Source organism: Oryctolagus cuniculus, chromosome X (genome assembly GCF_964237555.1).
Source record: "Oryctolagus cuniculus chromosome X, mOryCun1.1, whole genome shotgun sequence".
NCBI classification, from domain to species: domain Eukaryota; kingdom Metazoa; phylum Chordata; class Mammalia; order Lagomorpha; family Leporidae; genus Oryctolagus; species Oryctolagus cuniculus.
In genome coordinates, this window is record NC_091453.1 from 78,240,279 (window position 1) to 78,260,747 (window position 20,469).

The 20,469-nt window shown below is 40.4% G+C and overlaps 1 protein-coding gene across 7 annotated transcripts in view; it reads left to right on the forward strand.

Annotated features, from left to right (window-relative positions):
• LRCH2 (leucine rich repeats and calponin homology domain containing 2) overlaps positions 1-20,469 on the forward strand; it is a 197,033-nt gene that overhangs the window by 93,598 nt on the left and 82,966 nt on the right. For all 7 annotated transcript variants that reach the window (XM_051827276.2, XM_051827277.2, XM_070066580.1 and 4 more), the window contains exon 3: positions 18,460-18,604. In XM_051827276.2, the coding sequence (XP_051683236.1) occupies positions 18,460-18,604 (145 nt within the window). The remainder of the gene's footprint in view (positions 1-18,459; positions 18,605-20,469) is intronic.

A 20,469-nucleotide genomic window follows, 5' to 3' on the forward strand; every position in this document is an offset into this window, starting at 1 on the left:
TGTTCACAATTTTCTGAACCAAAAATTATAACTTGAAGTAAGATTTATATTCTGCTTCCTGTTGCAAGAATCAGTGTCGGATATGTATGTGGTTAAAAGATTTAGAATTCTTGTGATACTGGTTTGTGGTTCTAGTGGGAGAGAATATTTGAAACGTGGTACACGAGGTCATAATAGAGTATCGGAGGAGTGGAAAATCACATACCGAACATGAACTCTTAAGTGACATATGAGTTTGGAACCCCAGTGCTGTCAGTTATTACACATTTCATTTTGTGTTTTAACATTTGACCTATCATTCAGTCTGTCTTTGCTTCATGTGTAAAATGAGGAATAGTAGCTACCTCACCAGATTGTTATAAAGATTAGAAGTAACATGCAAAAAAAAAACATTCTGATGTAGTGTATGAGGAGTGTGTGTGTGTGTGTGTGTGTGTATGTATGTGTGCATGCATGTGTAATTGCCTCAGCACCATTTCAGTTGTAGTAAATGTGAATTTTTTTATTTTTTTATTATTTAATAAATGTGAAAATAAATGTGAATTTAGAGTTTTGGTTTCAAATTATTTCTCCATTACCCTCCATGTTCATTTAAGCAGAAAATTTTGTGGTGATAGCTGTATTGATGATGCGGGTATTCCAGCAACACAATGCATTATTGGAAATTTTGCCAGAGATAAAAATGGTCAGGCTTTCAAATATTATCTAGGTTTTTTAAAATAAGAGAAATAATCTGTATTAGTAAATAGCACCTAAGGACATGTATGTCCTTACATTTTAACAGTTTGCGCAAAAATAAAACAGCAATAAGCATCACAACTTTTTGTACATTGACTAAAACTATAATTAGTATAATTAGTGTAGTATAATAATATAATTTCTGAAAGTCATTTTATATACTTTGGCAGAAATGCTAGTCAATGGGGCAGCAGATGGACCCATCTGGGCTCTTGTGGCTGCAGCGTGGGAGATAACAAACAGATTGCCATTCCATCTGACTCTTTTCCTTCCTTCTCTAGCTTCCTGGATCTTTGAAACTCAAGAGTTACACAGCATAGAATTTACATCAGATTATTTAAGGTGACCTATTAATGTCTCTAACAGGCTCTCAGCAGTTTTATAAGGGGTGTCTTGAAGGAAGCAGGAAACAGTACACAACAATCTGTCTCCTGTTGATTTACTGCCAATACCACTTCATAGGATTTATGTCTAAAAATGAGACAAAAAAATAGTTCAATTGGTACAGAGGTGCTTTTCCCCAAGGATCCTCATTAACTGAGGTATCACAACTATTTATTATTTTTTAAATTTTGAAGTGTTTTGTCATTGTGATAAGTTATTTTTTTGGAGCTTGTTAGTTTCCTTTGTTTGCTATAAGTAATTACCACAAGCTTAATGGCTGTAAACAATAGAAATTGGGTGGACATTTGGCCTAGCCATTAACATGCTGGGTGAGACACCCACGACCCATATAGGAGTGCCTGGATTTGATTCCCATCTCCACCTCCTGTTCCAGCTTCCTGCCACAGTCACCCATGTGGGAGACCCACATGGAGTTCTTGATTCCTGGCTCCAAACATGGTACCAACCCCAGCTGTTGAAGTCATCTGGGGAGTGAACCAGCAGATAGGAGCTCTGTCTGTCTCTGTTTCTGTCTCTGTCTCTGTCTCCCAGGTAAATAAATAAAACAGAAATTTAGTTTTTCACCGTTCTGGAGTCCAAAAGTTCAAAGTGAGTTTTATGGGCACTAAAAGGGGCCAAACTCCCTTGGGACAGGTTATAAGTGAGAACCTATTGCTTGCCTATTAGCTTCTGGTGGCTGCCAGCATTGTGAAGTGTGCATTACTCCAGTGTCTTTCCCTCTTCACATGGCCCTCTCAGTGTGTCCTTCTTATGAGGATACACTGTCTTATGAGGATACACATGATGGCTTTTAGGGCCACGTGGTGATCCAGGATAATCTCCTTATTTCAAAAACTTTACCATATTAGATATCACTCTGAAGGTCCAAGAATTCGAACTTGATATTGTTGAGGGCCACTGTCAGCTTTCTGGAGGAAGATACACAGCAAGTTTTCATCTTTTTTTTTTCATGGAAAAAGTGAAAATAGTTGTAATTGTGTTCTCCCAGGTTGTTCTAGGTTGTTCTATAAGAAGATAGGCTTTGGGGCCTATCTTTGGGGGTTGGTACCACGTTTGGAGCCAGGAATCAAGAACTCCATCTGGGTCTCCCACGTGGGTGACTGTGGCAGGAAGCTGGAATCAGGAGGTGGAGACGTGAATCAAATCCAGGCACTCCTATATGGGTCCTATATGGGTGCTGTGGTGTAGCGGGTAAAGCCGTTGCCTGCAGTGCTGGCATCCCATATGGACGCTAGTTTGAGACCCGGCTGCTCCACTTCCAATCCAGCTCTCTGCTGTGGCCTGGAAAAGCAGTATAAGATGGTCCAAGTGCTTGGGCCCCTGCACCCACATGGGAGACCTGGAAGAAGCTCCTGGCTCATGGCTTTGGGTCAGTGCAGCTACAGCCTTTGTGGCCAACTGGAGAGTGAACTGGTGGATGGAAGACCTCTCTTCTCTCTGCCTCTCCTTCTCTGTGTAATTTTCACTTTCAAATAAATAAATAATAAGTTAGGCTTTGAATCTGTTATAACATGAATCTCCCAATAAGGAATAAATTGGCCACTTTTCCCTACATTAAAAAAATTATTTGAGGGGATAAGAGAGATAAGAGAGAGAGAGAGAGAGAGAGAGAGACCAACCTCCCATCCACTGCTTCACCCTAAATGATCTCAAACTGCCTGGTCAGGGCCAGGGCTGAAACCAGGAACTAGAAACTCAGTCCGGGTTCCCACATGAGTGGCAAGAACCCAATTGCTTGAGCCATCACTGCTGCCTCCCAGGAACTGTATTGGTGGGACCCTGGAGTCAGGAACTGGAGCTGGGAATCAAATCTAGGTACTCCTGTGTGATAAGCAAACATCTTAACTGTTGTCTTACCCACTATACTGAACACTGACTCCTCTCTGTCTTTAGATGGAAACATTTTCCTCCCAGAACTCTATTAAAATACCATATATTTCTTGAGGTCAGCATTGTTGTAAAGTGTGTAAAGCTGCCACTTGTGACGCTGGCATCCCATATCGGAGTGCTGCTTAGAGTCCCAACTACTCTACTTCGGATCCAGCTCCCTGCTAATGCACCTGGGAAGGCAGTAAATGATGGCCCAAGAACTTTGGTCTCTGCCACCCATGTATGGTGTTCCTGGCTCCTGGCTTTAGCCTGGCCCAGTCCTGGCTGTTGTAGGTATTTGGAGAGTGAGCCAGTGGATGGAAGATGTCTCCACACCCCCCTAACTCTTGCACCCCTGTCACTCTGCCTTTCAAAAAATAAATAAATCTATTAAATAAATCTATTTTTTATTTACTTGTTTTTATTGAATATAATATGTTCAGTATTAGTCACACTATTCTAGTGGCTCTAGTGTCCATGTTAATTAAAAGAGTTTCAATATTACAAACGCTTCTTTATTAAGTGTACATCACAAGATAAAAATTCTAAATCAGAGTTTAAATTTTATTCACTATATCTATAAAAAAGTTAATCTTTGCTTTTTTGAGGGAAAATATGAGATACTGTTAGTGTCAGAAAGTTCAAGAAATTATGATATAAATTGTTTTGTTTCCTTTTATGGTTGCATTTTTCTTTGGGCACTGTTATTCTGTTTATCCAGTGCTTGGAAAGCATGTTTACACTGCTGTAAATCTGAAACACTTGAGAACTAGATTTCTTTAATTAGAGGCTTTATAATAGCTTGAATTTTAATTTTGACTTTACTATGCTTTATTAGATTTAAATGTATTCAATTATAAAAATAATTATTGTAATTTTAAGTTGTGTTTACTAAATAAATGTATTAACTCATCCAGAAAATAGTTTATGAATGTAAATTTAATTAAATTCTCTAGTAGAGCTTGTAATATTAGTTTGTAATTTAACAAAATAATCTTTTTGAGGAGTGGTGGAAAGAGCATAAACAATCACAAAAAATATGTAAGTTATTAAAATAACATCTTGATGTTATTTACATTGTTTTATTAAAATAACTCTTACTGTTCATATTACTGTTTTAGAGGCAAACATTTGGCCCAGCAGTGAAGATGCTGCTTAGGAAGTCTGCATCCTTTGTTGAAGTGACTATGTTAGAGTCCTCGCTCTGCTTCTGATTCTAGCTGCCTGATAATGTGCACTGTGGAAAGCAGTGGTGATGGTTTAAGTATTTGGGTCCCTGCCACCCACTGTGGGAAACTAATATTGAGTTCTGGACTCTTGGCTTTGGTTTGGCCCAGTCCTGTCTGTTGCAGGCATTTGGGGAATGAACCAATAGATGGGAGGAATCTCCCCCCCCCAAATAAATAAATACATATATTGGTATTTTAGTTTTTTTCTGTCACTTTTTGAACTTATTTAATCTCTTCATATTGTTATTATATTTTATATTTTTTCTTTTTTTAATTAATTAATTTATTAAGGAATACAAATTTCAAAAGTACAACTTTAGGAATATAGTTATTCTTCCCACCATACCCACCCTCCCACCCACAGTCCACTCTTCCTCCTTCTCCTTCTCCCCTTGCCAGTCCTGTTCTCCATTAAGATTCATTTTCAATTAGCATTGTACACAGAAGACCAACTCTGTACTAAGTAAAGATTTCAACAATTTGCACACACACACACACACACACACAGGAAGCTGTATGAGAACAAGTATCATAGTTAACTTTCTTTTTTTAAATTTTTTAATTTTTAATTAATTAATTAATTAATTTTTTGACAGGCAGAGTGGACAGTGAGAGAGAGACAGAGAGAAAAGTCTTCCTTTGCCGTTGGTTCACCCTCCAATGGCCGCCGCGGCCGGCGCACTGCGGCCGGCGCACCGCGCTGATCGAAAGGCAGGAGCCAGGTACTTCTCCTGGTCTCCTATGGGGTGCAGGGCCCAAGCACTTGGGCCATCCTCCACTGCACTCCCTGGCCACAGCAGAGAGCTGGCCTGGAAGAGGGGCAACCGGGACAGAATCTGGCGCCCCGACCGGGACTAGAACCCGGTGTGCCGGCACCGCTAGGTGGAGGATTAGCCTGTTGAGCCGTGGCACCGGCCCATAGTTAACTTTCTTTTTTTTTTTTTTTATCTTTTATTTAATGAATATAAATTTCCAAAGTACGTCTCATGGGTTACAATGGCTTTCCCCCCCATACCGTCCCTCCCACCCACCACCCTCCCCTTTCCCACTCCCTCTCCCCTTCCATTCACATCAAGATTCATTTTCGATTATCTTAGTATACAGAAGATCAGCTTAGTATACCTTAAGTAAGGATTTCAACAGTTTGTTCCCACACAGAAACATAAAGTGAAAAATAATAGATGATTTTTTTTTAAATGATGATGAAATCAGATCAGACCTATTGTCATGTTTAATCCCAGTGAGAGTCAAGTTGGGAATTGATAGTTTCTTTTCTTTTTTTTTTTTTTTTAACAGAAGATCAGTTTAGTGTACATTAAGTAAAGATTTCAACAGTTTGCACCCCCATAGAAACACAAAGTGAAATATACTGTTTGAGTACTCGTTATAGCATTAAGCCTCAATGCACAGCACATTAAGGACAGAGATCCTACATGAGGAGTAAGTGCACAGTGACTCCTGTTGTTGACTTTACAAATTGACACTCCTGTTTATGGCATCAGTAATCTCCCTATGCACCAGTCATGAGTTTCCAAGGCTATGGAAGCCCCTTGAGTTCTCCGACTCTTATCTTGTTTAGACAAGGTCATAGTCAAAGACATAGTTAACTTTCATAATACAACTAACTCATTGAGTCCAGAGGTCCTTCGTGGGGAGTTAGTGCATGCATTTTTCCCTTGACGGTTATTTTCTGTCTTCTCTGCTATTTTTTTTCAATACTTCTAAGTGTTGGCCTTTCTGATGGCCTGTTAGGTGATGTCCTTAATTTCTGTGATTTTATAGTACTAACCATATTCTCACAATTTCTAATTTTTATTTTTTAAAGTTAATAAATTTTCATTTATTTGAAAGAGTTATCTTTTATCCATTCTTTCACTACCCTGCTGCTTGCAATAGCTGGGGCTAGGCCAGGCCGAAGCCAGGAACTCCATCTGGGTCTCAAGTGCACAAGTACTTGAGCCATCATCTGTTGTCTCTCAGGGTGTGCATTAGCCAGAAGCTGGATCTGAGGGGGAGGCCTTCCCCTACTTCCATTTTTATTTATCTATCTCAGACTTCTCTTCTGACATCCAGAATCATTTTTCTAATGTCCATTTAGCAACTACCCTTGAGTCTCTTTCAGATGTAGCTAGTTCATGCAAATATAAAGTTGAACCCTTGATTGTACCTCTGCTTCAAAAGGAAAAACATCAGCAGTAGCAACAACAAAAACTCTGCACTACCTCCACTCTTCTATTAGATAATATCATTTAGGTGCCTAGAGCAGAATTCTGGGTATCATCATTGATTTTATTTTGGAACAAGGGAGATTTAATATTTAATGTAGGAGCCAGGGTATGGGCTCTGACAAGGGGATACCCTCATCCTGATTTTGGGCTAGCAGACACAAAAGCAGGGAATAAAAAGCCTGTCAAATGAATATGTATCCCAGGTGGCTCAGATTTAGGTATGGTGGCTTATGGTCCTGAGTGCACACAGCCAAGGTTGGTGTTCAGGAATTGGTCCTGTGTGTGGCCAATCAGTGCCACCTGTCCCAGTTCATTCATATACATTCTTTTCTTGAAGTAGGTTGGGGTGCCAGCTCCTCCCAAGCAGACTCAGCACCAGGGCCTGGTCCTTGGGCTGCTGGTGGTTCACCAGTTGTACAATGACCCTGATACCATCAGTTACCTGCTGTGTTGTGTCTGTGATTTTTGGTGGGCACCAGAGCAGCAGAATCTTGGGCATGGTATGTTCTAGCTTGCTGCCCTGCCCCCACTATAGTACATGCTATGTGTGCTGTCACTACCAATGCCAAAGTAAGTGCATGCAGAGGAGAGTTCTCTCAGCAAATTTTGCACTGGTGCACTAGTTGGACTATAAGGTGTCCCCTATGAAGAGCCACAGATGGTGCAGGAGCATGCAGCTCCTATCTCCCTGCATGTCCTGCATTGACGTAGGCTTGCTCGCTGACTTCTCTCTGCCCACCTTGGGACTGCAGCACCTGAAAAGCTAAGAATACGTAGGAAAAATCTAGCATACTTCTTGAGGGTTGCCATTCTTGATTCTTACCTCTTATGTATCCCACATAGCCAGTCCCTTGTCATTCTCTGCAAGTACAGTATACTAATTACAGAATATGTTTCAAATGCTATCCATTTTCTCTTATCCTGTTTTTGCAGTCTTAATTCAAGAAACCATCATCTATCTCTGGGACCAATGTACATGAGTACTTAATACTAGAGATTATACAAAATTACAAACTGAGCATAATTTTGTTTTTAGGATTTCAAATTAATTGTAAGCAGTAATTTTCCTTTCTAAATTTTTATTTGATTCTATTTTTATTTTATTTTATTTATTTATTTTTTGGACAGGCAGAGTGGACAGTGAGAGAGAGAGAGAGAGAAAGAGAGAGAGAAAGGTCTTCCTTTTCCATTGGTTCACTCCCCAATGGCCGCTGTGGCTGGGGCTCTGTGGCTGGTGCACCGTGCTGATCTGAAGCCAGGAGCCAGGTGCTTCTGCTGGTCTCCCCTGCGGGTGCAGGGCCCAGGGACTTGGGCCATCCTCCACTGCATTCCCAGGCCACAGCAGAGAGCTGGACTGGAAGAGGAGCAACTGGGACAGAACCTGGCACCCCGACTGAGACTAGAACCCGGTGTGCCGGCGCCGCAGGCAGAGAATTAGCCTGTTGAGCTGCGGCGCCTGACACTATTTTTTAATTTTTTAGTAAGCAATAAGTTTCAACTCTCAAAATTCTGAAGTTACAAGAATAAGAGGTAAAACTCTAAATGTAAAATAAACAAACCGTAAACTAAAGAAAGTGACTTCATTTTCCCCTCAGTACAACTATATGATGCTGAGATGCCTAGAGATGTAAGCCATAATACTGGAAAATTTTTATTTCAAATTCAGATTTTGGTTTCAAGTAATTATGTCTATCATTTCATTAAGTTATTCAGAATCCTGTGGTGGGAGGAAAAATAATCCAGATAAATATTCATATTGTATAATAATAGCTGTGTTTTCTTTTGCTAATTAAAACATTTTACATTAGGTGAAAATAACAGTCTCTTTCTCTATCTATATATGTACATACACATAAATATATATTACATTTGTATTTATATATATATATATAAATGTTCTGAATAGGGAATTTACTATATCACTAAGTAAATAGGTCTTATTCTTCAACATGTCAGCATTATTGGTAGGAGGTTGTTCTTAGAGGCAGACCACGTGCTAAATAAGCTACAATGAACTAAACTGGACTATAAATGTTCTCCCTGAGAGAAGTACATAATATTCTTTATGTCTTTAACCAAATAAATATAATAAAGTAATATAAGTATATGATAAGGTAAGTGGTTAATTGTAACATGATTCTAAGCAGAGATGAGAGGGTTTGCACCTTAGGGGACATTTTTTGTCTGGCATGGCTGATGAAGATATTTCTTTTTAACCTAGAAACCTTTTATTTAATGTGTACAAACTTCATGCATTTCATATATACAAAATTAGGAACATAGTAATTCTTCTCACCCTGCCCTCCCTTGCCTGAGCTCCCACACTTACTCCTCCTTTCCTATTTCCATTCTTACTTATTTTTTTTTTAACAAAGATGTATGTTCAGTTAACATTTTAATTTTTTTTGAAGTTTTAAGGATTTTATTCAATGTGAGAAATATGTAGGAGAGTGAGGGCTCTATCTAAGGAAGAAAGAAAAGTCTAGAAACTAAGTTAGGGTCTATACCACAAAGAGAGCAGGCCAGGAGCCAGCCATGTACATCAAGCATTCAGGCAGGAAAGCAGGGAGTGGGTGGCCCGAAGGCCATGCATCCTGAAGGCACAGACAGCAGTGGCAGCAAAGAATAATAAGGGTCCACCATATTCCAGGCCTTTTATCCTCTTCCAAAGGGGAGTAGTTATGAGCCTGATTGGCAGGTGGGCATACAAGTGGGTTAGGTAGGGGCATCAGTTCACACAGGGGCGTGGTGAAAGCTGGCCTGCTAGCTCACAAATCTAATTAGTTTCATCCCATCTGCCTGCCTACATCATTCCCCCCTCAGAGACATGATAGTCCTTTATCCTAAGGGCTGTTGAAGGGCGCAGAATGATCATATCTTCTATAGCTACTTCCTGCTTATGAGGGGCATAGCACAGGCCCTGCCTGTCCTGGGTCTGGAAGTCTCTGTCTGTCTCATATAACAAATTCACTTTATGAGCTGGAGCAATCTCTGTCACTGCCAATGGCTGTGTCTCTTGCATGGTCAGTTATTCCCCAAAATTGTTGAGTTCTGAAACATATGTTTGTTAATTAGCATAAGCAAAACCAGAACAAAACCAATTGCAAGTGGTATGCCCTTTAAGATGGAAAGATTACCCTTATGTAGATTATACCCATTTGCTTGAGTGTAGAGAATTATAATAGAACACATTAGGAGTTTTATTGTCAATAACAGTTCCCAGAGTGAATCAAAAGAGGTAGGTGCAGCATGCCCGCCATAAGGTGTAGCAGTTTTGATGTGATGAAAAACAAAGGCTTTACTTATCTTTTTGTTTTTTGAAGAGGTACTTAAGATCTGATTGGCTTACAGGAGTAATCAGGCATGTCTTTTGAGTTCACTTGTGAAGACTTAAGAGGTAGACATTTAATCCTAATTTCACTGAGAGGTACTCGTGCTCAGTAGCACCTGGTAAGGTCCCTTCCATTTAAACTGCAAATGATCTGAAGAGGATCTTTCTATGAATGGCTCATTCAGGAATTCCTAATATTGGAGCTTTTGTTAAAAGCTCTTTAATTCCTTGGAACACCTTTTGTGGCTCCCCTGTGCAGCACAGTGTGACTGTGTCAGCGCCTTTGAGAGCACACACAAAGGCTTACAATCCAAATGCTGGTATCCATATTCCATAGAATCTTGCCATCAGCGATTCCCAGTGTTGGGAGTTTTCTTTTAGAAGCTCCTTAATTCTTTGGAACAACTTTTATAGCTACCCTGTCCAGCATAGTGTCTGCATCAGGGCCTTTTAAAGCTTTATACAAAAGCTTGGAATCCAAATCTTGGAATCCATATTCCACAGAATCTTCCCGTTCCCAGAAATATCCTTAGCTGCTTTTTTTATACATAGAATAGGTTCCCTTTCCTTGACTGAAAGAGAACACTTTCCTGAAGTTAGAACATATCCCAGGTAATCTACCTCTTGTGTAGATTCCTGAGCTTTTTTTTGTGTGTGTGTGAAATTCTGTATCCTCACTTTCCCAGATTCTGGGTTTAGTGGGATGCAGAAGAAAGTATCCCTTAGGGAATGGTTTAGCACACAGTAAGATGTATTGAAGCAACTGTTTCATTAGTAGTCCTGAGGCCTTTAACCATTATGTACTTTGTATTTGACATCATGTTAAAACATGAGATAGGAATATCACAGAGAGACATGAATCCAAGAGTTCATATTTGTGACACTTAATAAATTTTAAAGAAACACCTGAGAATACAGGCAATAGAGTTTGACATTTACACTTAACTAGAGCTTAAGAATATAACATTGTAGAACAAAGTAAATCTTTGGGATCAAGTTTTACCATTAACTCTTATAATATAACTCTTAGAGGACAGAGGTCCTGCATGGGAAGTTAGTGCACAGTGACTCCTGTTGTTAATTTAACAATTAACACTCTTATGTATGACGTCAGTGATCACCCAAGGCTCTTGACATGAGCTGCCTAGGCTATGGAAGCCTTTTGAATCCACAAACTCCATCAGTATTCAGACAAGGCCATAAGAAAAGTGGAAGTTCTCTCCTCCCTTCAGAGAAAAGTACATCCTTCTTTGATGACCACTTTCCACTGGGGTCTCACCCAGGGAGGTTCTCTCATGTAGGGACACTTTTTGCATGAGTGTCCTGGCTTTCCATGCCTGAAATGCTCTCATGGGCTTTTCAGCCAGAACAGAATGCCTTAAGGGCTGACTCTGAGGTCACTGAGCATTACTTACAGCAATCGCCATTCTGTGAGTCTGCCTTATGGAGTGCTTCCCATGTTGAAGCATTCACTCCTCTTTAATTTTATTTATTATTAGTAGTAAACACTTAATCTGATTTATATGATCATTTTAACAATTAAGATGTTATTTTTACCATCTAGCCCAAAGGGATTTGGGATCCCATGGCAAAGTTTTATTTTATTTTTTTTGACTGTTAACCTATTTATTTTTATTGGACATAATTCGAGAGACAAACTTAAATATATAAAATAGAGAATAATCAGGTTCCAACATATGCATTCCCAGCCATAATCTAATTTTCAGGGCATGGTGTCAGCCTAACTAGTTTTTTTTTTTAACTTTTATTTAATAAATATAAATTTCCAAAGTACAGTTTTATGAATTACAGTGGCTTCTCCCCCATAAGTTCTTTTTTTTATTTAATAAATGTGAATTTACAAAGTGCAACTTTCGTATTGTTGTGGCTCCCCCCCCAACCTCCCTCCCTCCCGCAGCCCTCCCCTCTCCTACTCCCTCTCACATCCCGCCCTTCATTGAGTTTCATTTTCAATCACCTTCATATACAGAAGATCAACTTAGTATACACTAAGCAAGGATTTCAACAGGCTGCACTCACACAACCACACAAGGTATAGGGCATTGTTCGACTAGTAGTGTTGTTTTTAAGTTTCATAGTAAAACACATTAAGGACAGAGACCCTACGTGGGGAGCCTGTACTCAGTGACTCCCATTGTTGATTTAACAATTGGCGCTCTTATTTATGACATCAGCAATCACCCGAGACTCTTGCTATGAGCTTTCTAGGCTATGGAAGCCCCTTGAGTTCACCAACTCTGAACTTGTTTAGTCAAGGCCATATCACAGTGGAGGTTCCTTCCTCCCTTCAGAGAAAGGCGCCTCCCTCCTTGATGGCCTGTTCCTTCTGCTGGGGTCTTGTTCACCAGGATCTTTCATTTAGATTGTTTTTTGCCACCGTGTCATGGCTTCCCATGTATGGCAAATTTTTAAATTGTACTCTTAGAAGTAAGTCCATAGGAATGCATGCAGAACTATACAGCTTTACATTTCTTTGTAGGACCTGAGAAGATAAAGGCACAGCTCTTCGTGAACTTAATTATCCTTAATGATTTGACATGGATACATTGCATTCGTTATAATTCCTTAAGCATGTGACTAAACAATTTCTGTTCTGTAATACAAATCAAATTCTGAAATGTCATTAAAACTAAGAGGCCCATTTATTGTCCATGTTACACCATTTCCCAACCTATAGGTAGGCTATACAGTATTGCAAAGAGTAATCATCTTTTCCTTAGTAATTCCATCTAGTCTAAGGGCCTCCCAGTTATTAAATATATATATGAAGGGTGTCTCCAAGGGAGCAAATGTGGAGCTACCCATAGTTGAATCACCTCATAACCTGGGAGACAAAAGGTAGGTAGACAGGGCTAAGCATGGGCCCAGTTAAATATCTGACCATGAGCTTAACAAATAATCTGACATCCCAGAATTAGTATGTGTACTATAGAGTTTAATATATATATAGTTTAATATATATCATACACATATTATACATGTACTATATAAGTTACATACATTATATACATGTATGTACCACACACATATATATTACATGTAATGTGTATGTGCAACATACATACAGTGTATATATAGGTATATGCATTGTGTACACACACACATATATATATATATATATATATTTGAGGAGGGAATATGAGTGCTGAAGCTGCTTAAAATAATGAAAGAGGGACACTTCTGGCACATAGCCAAAAAAAAAAGCCCAGCATGAAGCTACTTAAAAATAACAAAGAGGGAAACAAACTGAAAATTAAAATGGGTTCAGAAACAAATTCTGGGAAAAAAGAAACAGAATAAAATTGCTCAGCTAACCAGGCATGCATCGTGTGGCTGGCTATGGGGGCCGCCATCTTGGAGTGGAGTCTGTTGCCCATCTTCCGGTAAGTGCAGAAGTTCCCATAGGGGGATCACCATCTTGAAACAGAAAGTCCTGCCCTCTGCGGCAGGAAGTGGAGCATCCACCATGTTTAACGCTCCACCTCCCTGATGCTAACATGTTTCTAGACAACCAAACCAGTGTCCCTGGTCGAAATTAACAATTGAAATCATGCTTGATTTGAAAATAAAAGACTCTGAGACAAAGCAGAGATTTCAATACCTTTTAACCTTCTGTAAACAATAAAAATGCTTTTTAAAATTTCAACCTTGGACAATACATAAATTGTCCTTAAAACATAGTACATATAACTTAGAAACTTAGAACTAGCCCTCTGTGAAAATCCTTCTCAACTCTCTTACAAATTCCATTAGCACTAATACTGTATCCTCAAAGCCAGACACAGCAAAAAAGAAAGGAATTTTCTGAACACTACCAGTGCTAAGACTCAAAAAAAAATCTACTGTTTGTCTTTTTGAATGAAAAACTCCTGCTAGAGCAGCAGGAGCCCCTGCAGTTTTTCTGGCAGGGTAGAGCTAGCTTGAGCCAGGAGCCATGAGACATTGCTTTGCTCACGCAGCCGCCTCTGTGAGCAAGGCCACACGCCCCTGCAAAGTTTCATGTGGGTGAGAAGCCAGTACCTGTCCCAGGCAGCTGCAACATCAGTGGTGTGCATTCTGGGACATCGCCCAGTCTCCATGTGCACTTGGGTGGGAGTTTCACACACATCCTGGGTACCAGTGGTGAGAGGGATCTGCAGTTTCCGATCCCATCTTGGCTGTTTAGGCGTCTGGCCCTCCCCCAGGGATGCACCCACTGTAGTGTCTAGGCCAGGTTCTGCTGGAGCAAAGCGGTCTGCAAGGAAGTATAGCCAGAGTATCCACTCTCCGACCTGGGCCCTGCGCCCCTGTAAACCGCCCCTTCCACTAGCCAATGCTGGGCTCACAGGGTAGCTACGCTTTCTCTGATTTAAAGGGAAAGTACTAATGCAGATGGGAGAGAGAGTGGAGTGCAAGAAGATAAATAGGGTTAGACACTGTGGGAAGCCAGTTCTTACCATGTTGCCTTTTTTTTTTTTCCTTTCTAAATAAATTTTGGGGAGTCCCTCTGTTATTAAAAGTCCTTTTGTGGTCGCCATATGAAACAGTTTTACTTATTAATGTTTCACAATATTAATAAGCTGTGTGGGCTCTTGCCACATATTCAGAGAAGAATTCTGAATACTGTCTCAAATAAACTAGGCAGCATGGTAAGTTTTAAGGATTTTATTCAGTGTGATAAATACATAGGAAAGTGAGGGCTCTATCTAAGGGAGAAAGAAAAGTCTAGAGACTAAGTTAGGGTCGATACCACACAGAGAGCAGGAAAGGAGCCAGCCATGTGCAGCGAGTATGCAGGCAGGAAAGGAGCAGGTGCCCTGAAGGCCACGTGCCCTGAAGGCACGGGCTGCAGAAGCAGTAAAGGGCAGTAATCTCAGTTAACTTTATACTCAAAAGATTAACCCTGCACTAAGTAAAGAGTTCAATAAATAGTATGCAAAAAAAAAAAAACAAAAAAAACACTGTTCCTCAACAGTCAAGACAAGAGCTGTTCAAAATCATCACATATCAAAGTGTCAATTTTACTCCTATAGGTTACCTTTTAGGTACTCTATTAGTTACCACAGATCAGAGAGAATATATGATATTTGTCCTTTGGGGACTGGCTTATTTCACTAAGTATAATGATTTCAAGTTGCATCAATTTTTTTGCATATGACAGGATTTTATTTTATTTTTTACTGCTGTATAGTATTTGTAGTATACATATACCATAATTTCTTTATCCAGTCTTCAGTTGATGGACATCTGGGTTGATTCCATATCTTAGCTATTGTGAATTGAGCTGCAACAAACATGGGTATACAGATCATTCTTTCATATTGCTTATTTCTTTTCATTTGAGTAAATTCTCAGGAGTGGGATCACTGGGTCATATGGTAACTATATTTGAGATTTCTGAGGTATCTCCATACTGTCTTCCACATTGGCTGGATCAGTTTACATTCCTACCAACAATGGATTAGGGTACCTTTTTCCCCACATCCTTGCCAGCATTTATTGTTTGTTGATTTTTGTATGAGAGGCATCCTAACCAGGATAAGGTGAAACCCCATTGTGGTTTTGATTTGCATTTCCATGATGGCTACTGATCCTGAGCATTTTTTTTTTCATGTGTCTGTTGGCCATTTGAATTTCCTCTCTTGAAACATGCCTGTTCAACTCATTTTCCCCTTTCTTAATTGGATTGTTTTGTTGTTGAGTTTCTTGAGCTATTCATAGATTCTGGATATTAATCCTTTATCAGTTGCATACTTTGTAAATGTTTTCTCTCATTCTGTCGGTTGCCTCTTCACTTTGCTGTGTGTTTCTTTCGTGGTGCGGAAGCTTCTCAGTTTGATGCAATCCCATTTGTCAGTTTTGGCTTTGATTGCCTGTGCTTCTGGGCTCCTTTCCAAGAAGTCTTTGCCTATGCCAGTGTCTTGCAGGGTTTCTTCAATGTTCTTTAGTAATTTGATGGCATCAGGTCATAGATTTGGTCTTTGATCTATTTTGAGTGGATTTTTATGTAAGGTGTAAAGTAGGAGTCTTGTTTCATACTTCTGCTTGTGGAAATACAGTTTTCCAAGCACCATTTGTTGCAGACTATCCTTGCTTCAGGGATTGATATTTAGCTCCTTTGTCAAAAATAAGTTGGTTATAGAAGCATGGGTTTTTTTCTGGAAATTCTGTTCTGTTCCATTGGTGTACACATCTGTTTTTGTGCCAGTACTAGGCTATTTTGATTATAACTGCCCTGTAGTATGTCTTGAAAGTCTGATATTATGATGTTGCCGGCTTTGTTTTTGTTGTATAAGATTGCTTTAACTTTTCAGGGTCTCTTGTATTTCCATATGAGTTTTAGCATCATTTTTCTTAGATCTGCAAAGAATGTTGTTGGTATTTTGATTTGGATCACATTGAATTTTGTAAATTGTTTTCAGTATTATGGACATTTTGGTGGTATTGATTCTTCCAGTCCATGAACATGGAAGATTTTTCCACTCTGCTCCACCCTGTGATTGTCCCGTCCAACAGGGAGGCAGAGGTGCTCCCAGAGCCAGCTGCCTGTGGGTGCTCTACATAGACAGTTTGAGCCCCAGAGCCGTTGATAAACTGAGAGGCTGGGGGCGCCTCACAATCCGACATGGGTTCCCAGCCTCCTGACAGTCCTCCCAGCCAGACTCAGACGTCTTCTCTTGGCTGGTTGCTGGGCGTGTGGACACAAGCTGGTGCGGTTGTTACATATGTCCAAAATGCTGCTCGCCATCTCTCAGCCGGTTGCCAGGTGCCATTTTTGGGGGAATGGGGAGACAGAGATGTCCCCCTTTTTTCTGCTATGTTATCAAGTATCCTGTCCCTCATAGGGCTCCAGGTAGGACTCATGCTAGGCTCTCTCGGCAGCTATATTGCCAGTGACATGAGCTGCTGCAGTCTTACCTCACTCTGCAAAGCTGGTGCTCTCAAGCTGTTAGCTCCTGCGGTCCTATGTTGTTTCTGAGCTGGTGCTGCACGTCCACACTCTCCACATTAATCCCCAATGTCCCTCTCCCTTCTGTAGAATTTCCCCTGCAGTTTTCTCTCTAGATCTTCCCTGAGAATGAACTCTCTCTACCTTTTTTTTTTTTTAATCTGTCTTCCCCTAGCATAGAGCAGTAAGCTCCCTCCCTATTCTGCCATCTTGGAATCTCTCTTCATGGGTATTTTTGGTGCCTAGTGATTAGATACCAGAGATGTGGCTAAATATCCTATAGTGCACAGGATAGCCCCCAATAATAGTTACCTAGTCACAAAGTCCATAGTAGATAAGGTTGAGAAACTGTCTTTTAGGTTACTATTTTCGAATCTACCACATGATGGCCTAAGTAGTTTGAAAAATTTCATTTAACAAATGAATCTTTAGTAGAGGAGTAATAGTTAATATTCTATGGTTTTATTTTTGTGAAAACTTAAGTTGGTGAAAGTGTGTTTATGTGGATTTGGGATAATTTAGGAGAAGAAAAAGTCAAGGATAAATGCTAGGTTTCTGGCTTGAATAATTCACCAGAAGGATGTTGGTCATATTGTCTGGGTGTGCATGTAAACATTTTCAGTTCATGTTTTACAATTGTAGAATTTGAGGTACCTGAAAAATATTGAGAGGAAGTCCTGAAGGTCAAATACATAGGTAGCTCTATTTTTAATATGCAGTTTATCAATGTAAATATAATTTTGCCCTGAGTTTGGATTCAGTCACCCAGTAGAGTGTATCTTAAGAAGGAAAGAACATTTTACATCATAGTCCATATGGTACAAGTAGAGAAAAATCTAACAAAAGAAACCAAGAAGTGGCCAGAAAGATAATAGGAACAGATGCAGAGATGTAGTCTTCAAAACCAAGGGAAGGGGATGTTTCCTGATGGATGGGGAGGTTATATGGAATGCTTTTGGTAAGCTTAGTGAATTTGAAAGTGAGTAGAAACCAGATTGCAGTGGTTTGAGAAGACCATGGTAAGTAACAGATTTAATTGGATTGTGGATTTATGTGAGTTTGGCTGTGAAAGAGGAAGACAAAAATGAAAGTGGTTGTGGGATCTTGGGGGAAGCTTTCTGTACTTTTTTCTTTTTTTAAAGATTTATTTATCTACTTGAGAGACTTGAGAGGCGTAGTTAGAGAGAGAGAGTCAGAGACCAGAGAGAGGCCTTCCATCAACTGGTTCTCTCCCCAAATGGCTGCAATGGTTGGAGATGGACCAATCCAAAGCCAGGAACCAGGAGCTTCTTCCAGGTGTTCAGTGCAGGTGCAGGGACCCAAGCACTTGGCCGTCTTCTACTGCTTTCCTAGGCCGCCAGCAGGGAGCTGGATAGGAAGCGGGGCAGCCGGGACTTGAACTGGCGTCCATGTGAGATGCCAGTGCCGCAGGTGGGTGCTCCCACTAAACCACAGTGCCATTCCCTCTGTACTTGTTTTTAAAAGATTGGAGAAAATTCTTCATTGGCATTTTAAAAGAGAAGTAGCATATTGGGAGTTTAGAGATATTGAAGTGTATCAAGTACATGCCTTCTGTGAGTATATTTCTAAAATGCATTTTCCTGCCTTCAAGATATTAGTGAATAATACTTCATATGTTAAATATTGTAGTTCTGTTAAGAACCATAGATATATATGTGTGTTTGACATAAACACTGTTTTATTTTTCAGATCTTTCCAGAAATCGTTTTACAGAAATTCCTTCTGATGTCTGGTTATTTGCACCTCTTGAAACATTAAATTTATATCACAATTGCATCAAAACCATTCCTGAAGCCATTAAAAACCTGCAGATGTTAACATACCTTAATATTAGGTAAGGAAACAATTTTGAAATGCAATTTTGGTTTTAATTATGGTTCAAATTCCTTTTAGTAGCAAAGCAGTGTGTTTGGCTTGGCTATGTAGTATATATAGCAGCAATTTCTTATTTACATTTTTTACATTTTCTTTTTTAAGATTTATTTATTTATTTGAGAGGTAGAGTTACAGAGAGAGAGAGAGCGAGAGGGAGAGATAGAGAGAGAGAGGTCTTCCATATGATGACTTACTCCCCAAATGGCCACAATGGCCAGAGCGCTAGGCTGATCCAAAGCCAGGAGCCAGGAGCTTTGTCCGGGTCTCCCATGTGGGTACTGGGGCCCAAGGACTTGGGCCACCTTCTACTGCTTTGGCCTGGGCTTTCCCAGGCCATAGCAGAGAGCTGGATTGGAAGAGGAATAGCTGGGACTTGAACTGACACTCATATGGGATGCCAGTGCTGCAGACAGCAGCTTTTCCTGCTATGCCACAGCACCGGTCCCCACCACAGCACCGGTCCCCATTTTTTATATTTTCATACTACTTTGTAGGCATTTGGTCTTGTTCTTTTTTTTGTTTTTTTTGGACAGGCAGAGTGGACAGTGAGAGAGAGAGAGAGACAGAGAGAAAGGTCTTCCTTTGCCATTGGTTCACCCTCCAATGGCCGCCGCAGCCGGTGCGCTGCAGGTGGCGCACTGCGCTGATCCGATGGCAGGAGCCAGGTACTTATGCTGGTCTCCCACGGGGTGCAGGGCCCAAGTACTCGGGCCATCCTCCACTGCACTCCCTGGCCACAGCAGAGAGCTGGCCTGGAAGAGGGGCAACCGGGACAGAATCCGGCACCCCGACCGGGACTAGAACCCGGTGTGCGGGCGCCGCTAGGTGGAGGATTAGCCTAGTGAGCTGTGGCGCCGGCTTGGTCTTGTTCTTGAGAGCAGTGCTTCTCAAACTTCGATGCATAGAAATCCACTGGGAATCTTATTAATTGGCCTCAGTGGTGCCTGTGTTTTTAGTAGGCCCTCTGCTAATGCCATTGTCTTCTTTCTGGTCTTTTGACCTCACTTTGGCTAGCGAGGTTTTATATGTTTATTTTTAAAGATTTATTTATTTGAAAGGCAGAGTTACAGAGAGGCAGAGGAAGAGAGAGTGAGAGAGAGAAAAAGCGAGAGATAGAGAGGTCTTCCATCCACTGGTTCACTCCCCAGATGGCCGCAACTGTCAGAGCTGTGCCAATCCGAAGCTAGGAGCCTAGAGCTTTTTCTGGGTCTCCAATGTGGGTACTGGGGCCCAAGCACTTGTACCACCTTCTACTGCTTTCCCAGGCCATAGCAGAGATTAGAACCGGTGCCCATATGGGACGCCGGCACTGCAGGCTGTGGCTTCACCTGCTAACCACAGCACCACCTGCTAGCAAGTTTTTAAACTACAAATATTTCTGTGAAATCATAGCACCACAGTGCAGGTCTATTTATAGGCATGCATCTTTAGTGTAAGGAATGAAACATTATAAACAAACAGGTCATAAGTTGTTTTTGTTCAATCTTGTGACTTCTTGTTGCCCTTGGAGAATGGAGTATTGAGAAATGTGGAAGTAGATAAAATTGTAGAATTCTTCTTTTTTCAACATGAGAAGGGGTGATCCCCCAACTTTCACTTTAAACAATTTATTGGTCTAAATCCCCATATAGGAAAAAAGTAAATATAAATAATATACGGAACAATAATATTCCCTTTTCACTGTGATATAATAATCCTCTTGACATCTCTCTCAATGGTATTACCTGGAAATACCTAATTTTTATTTTTTCAGACTTATTTATTTATTTATTTGAATGAGTTACAGAGAGAGAAGGAGAGATAGAGATATTCTACCCACTGGTT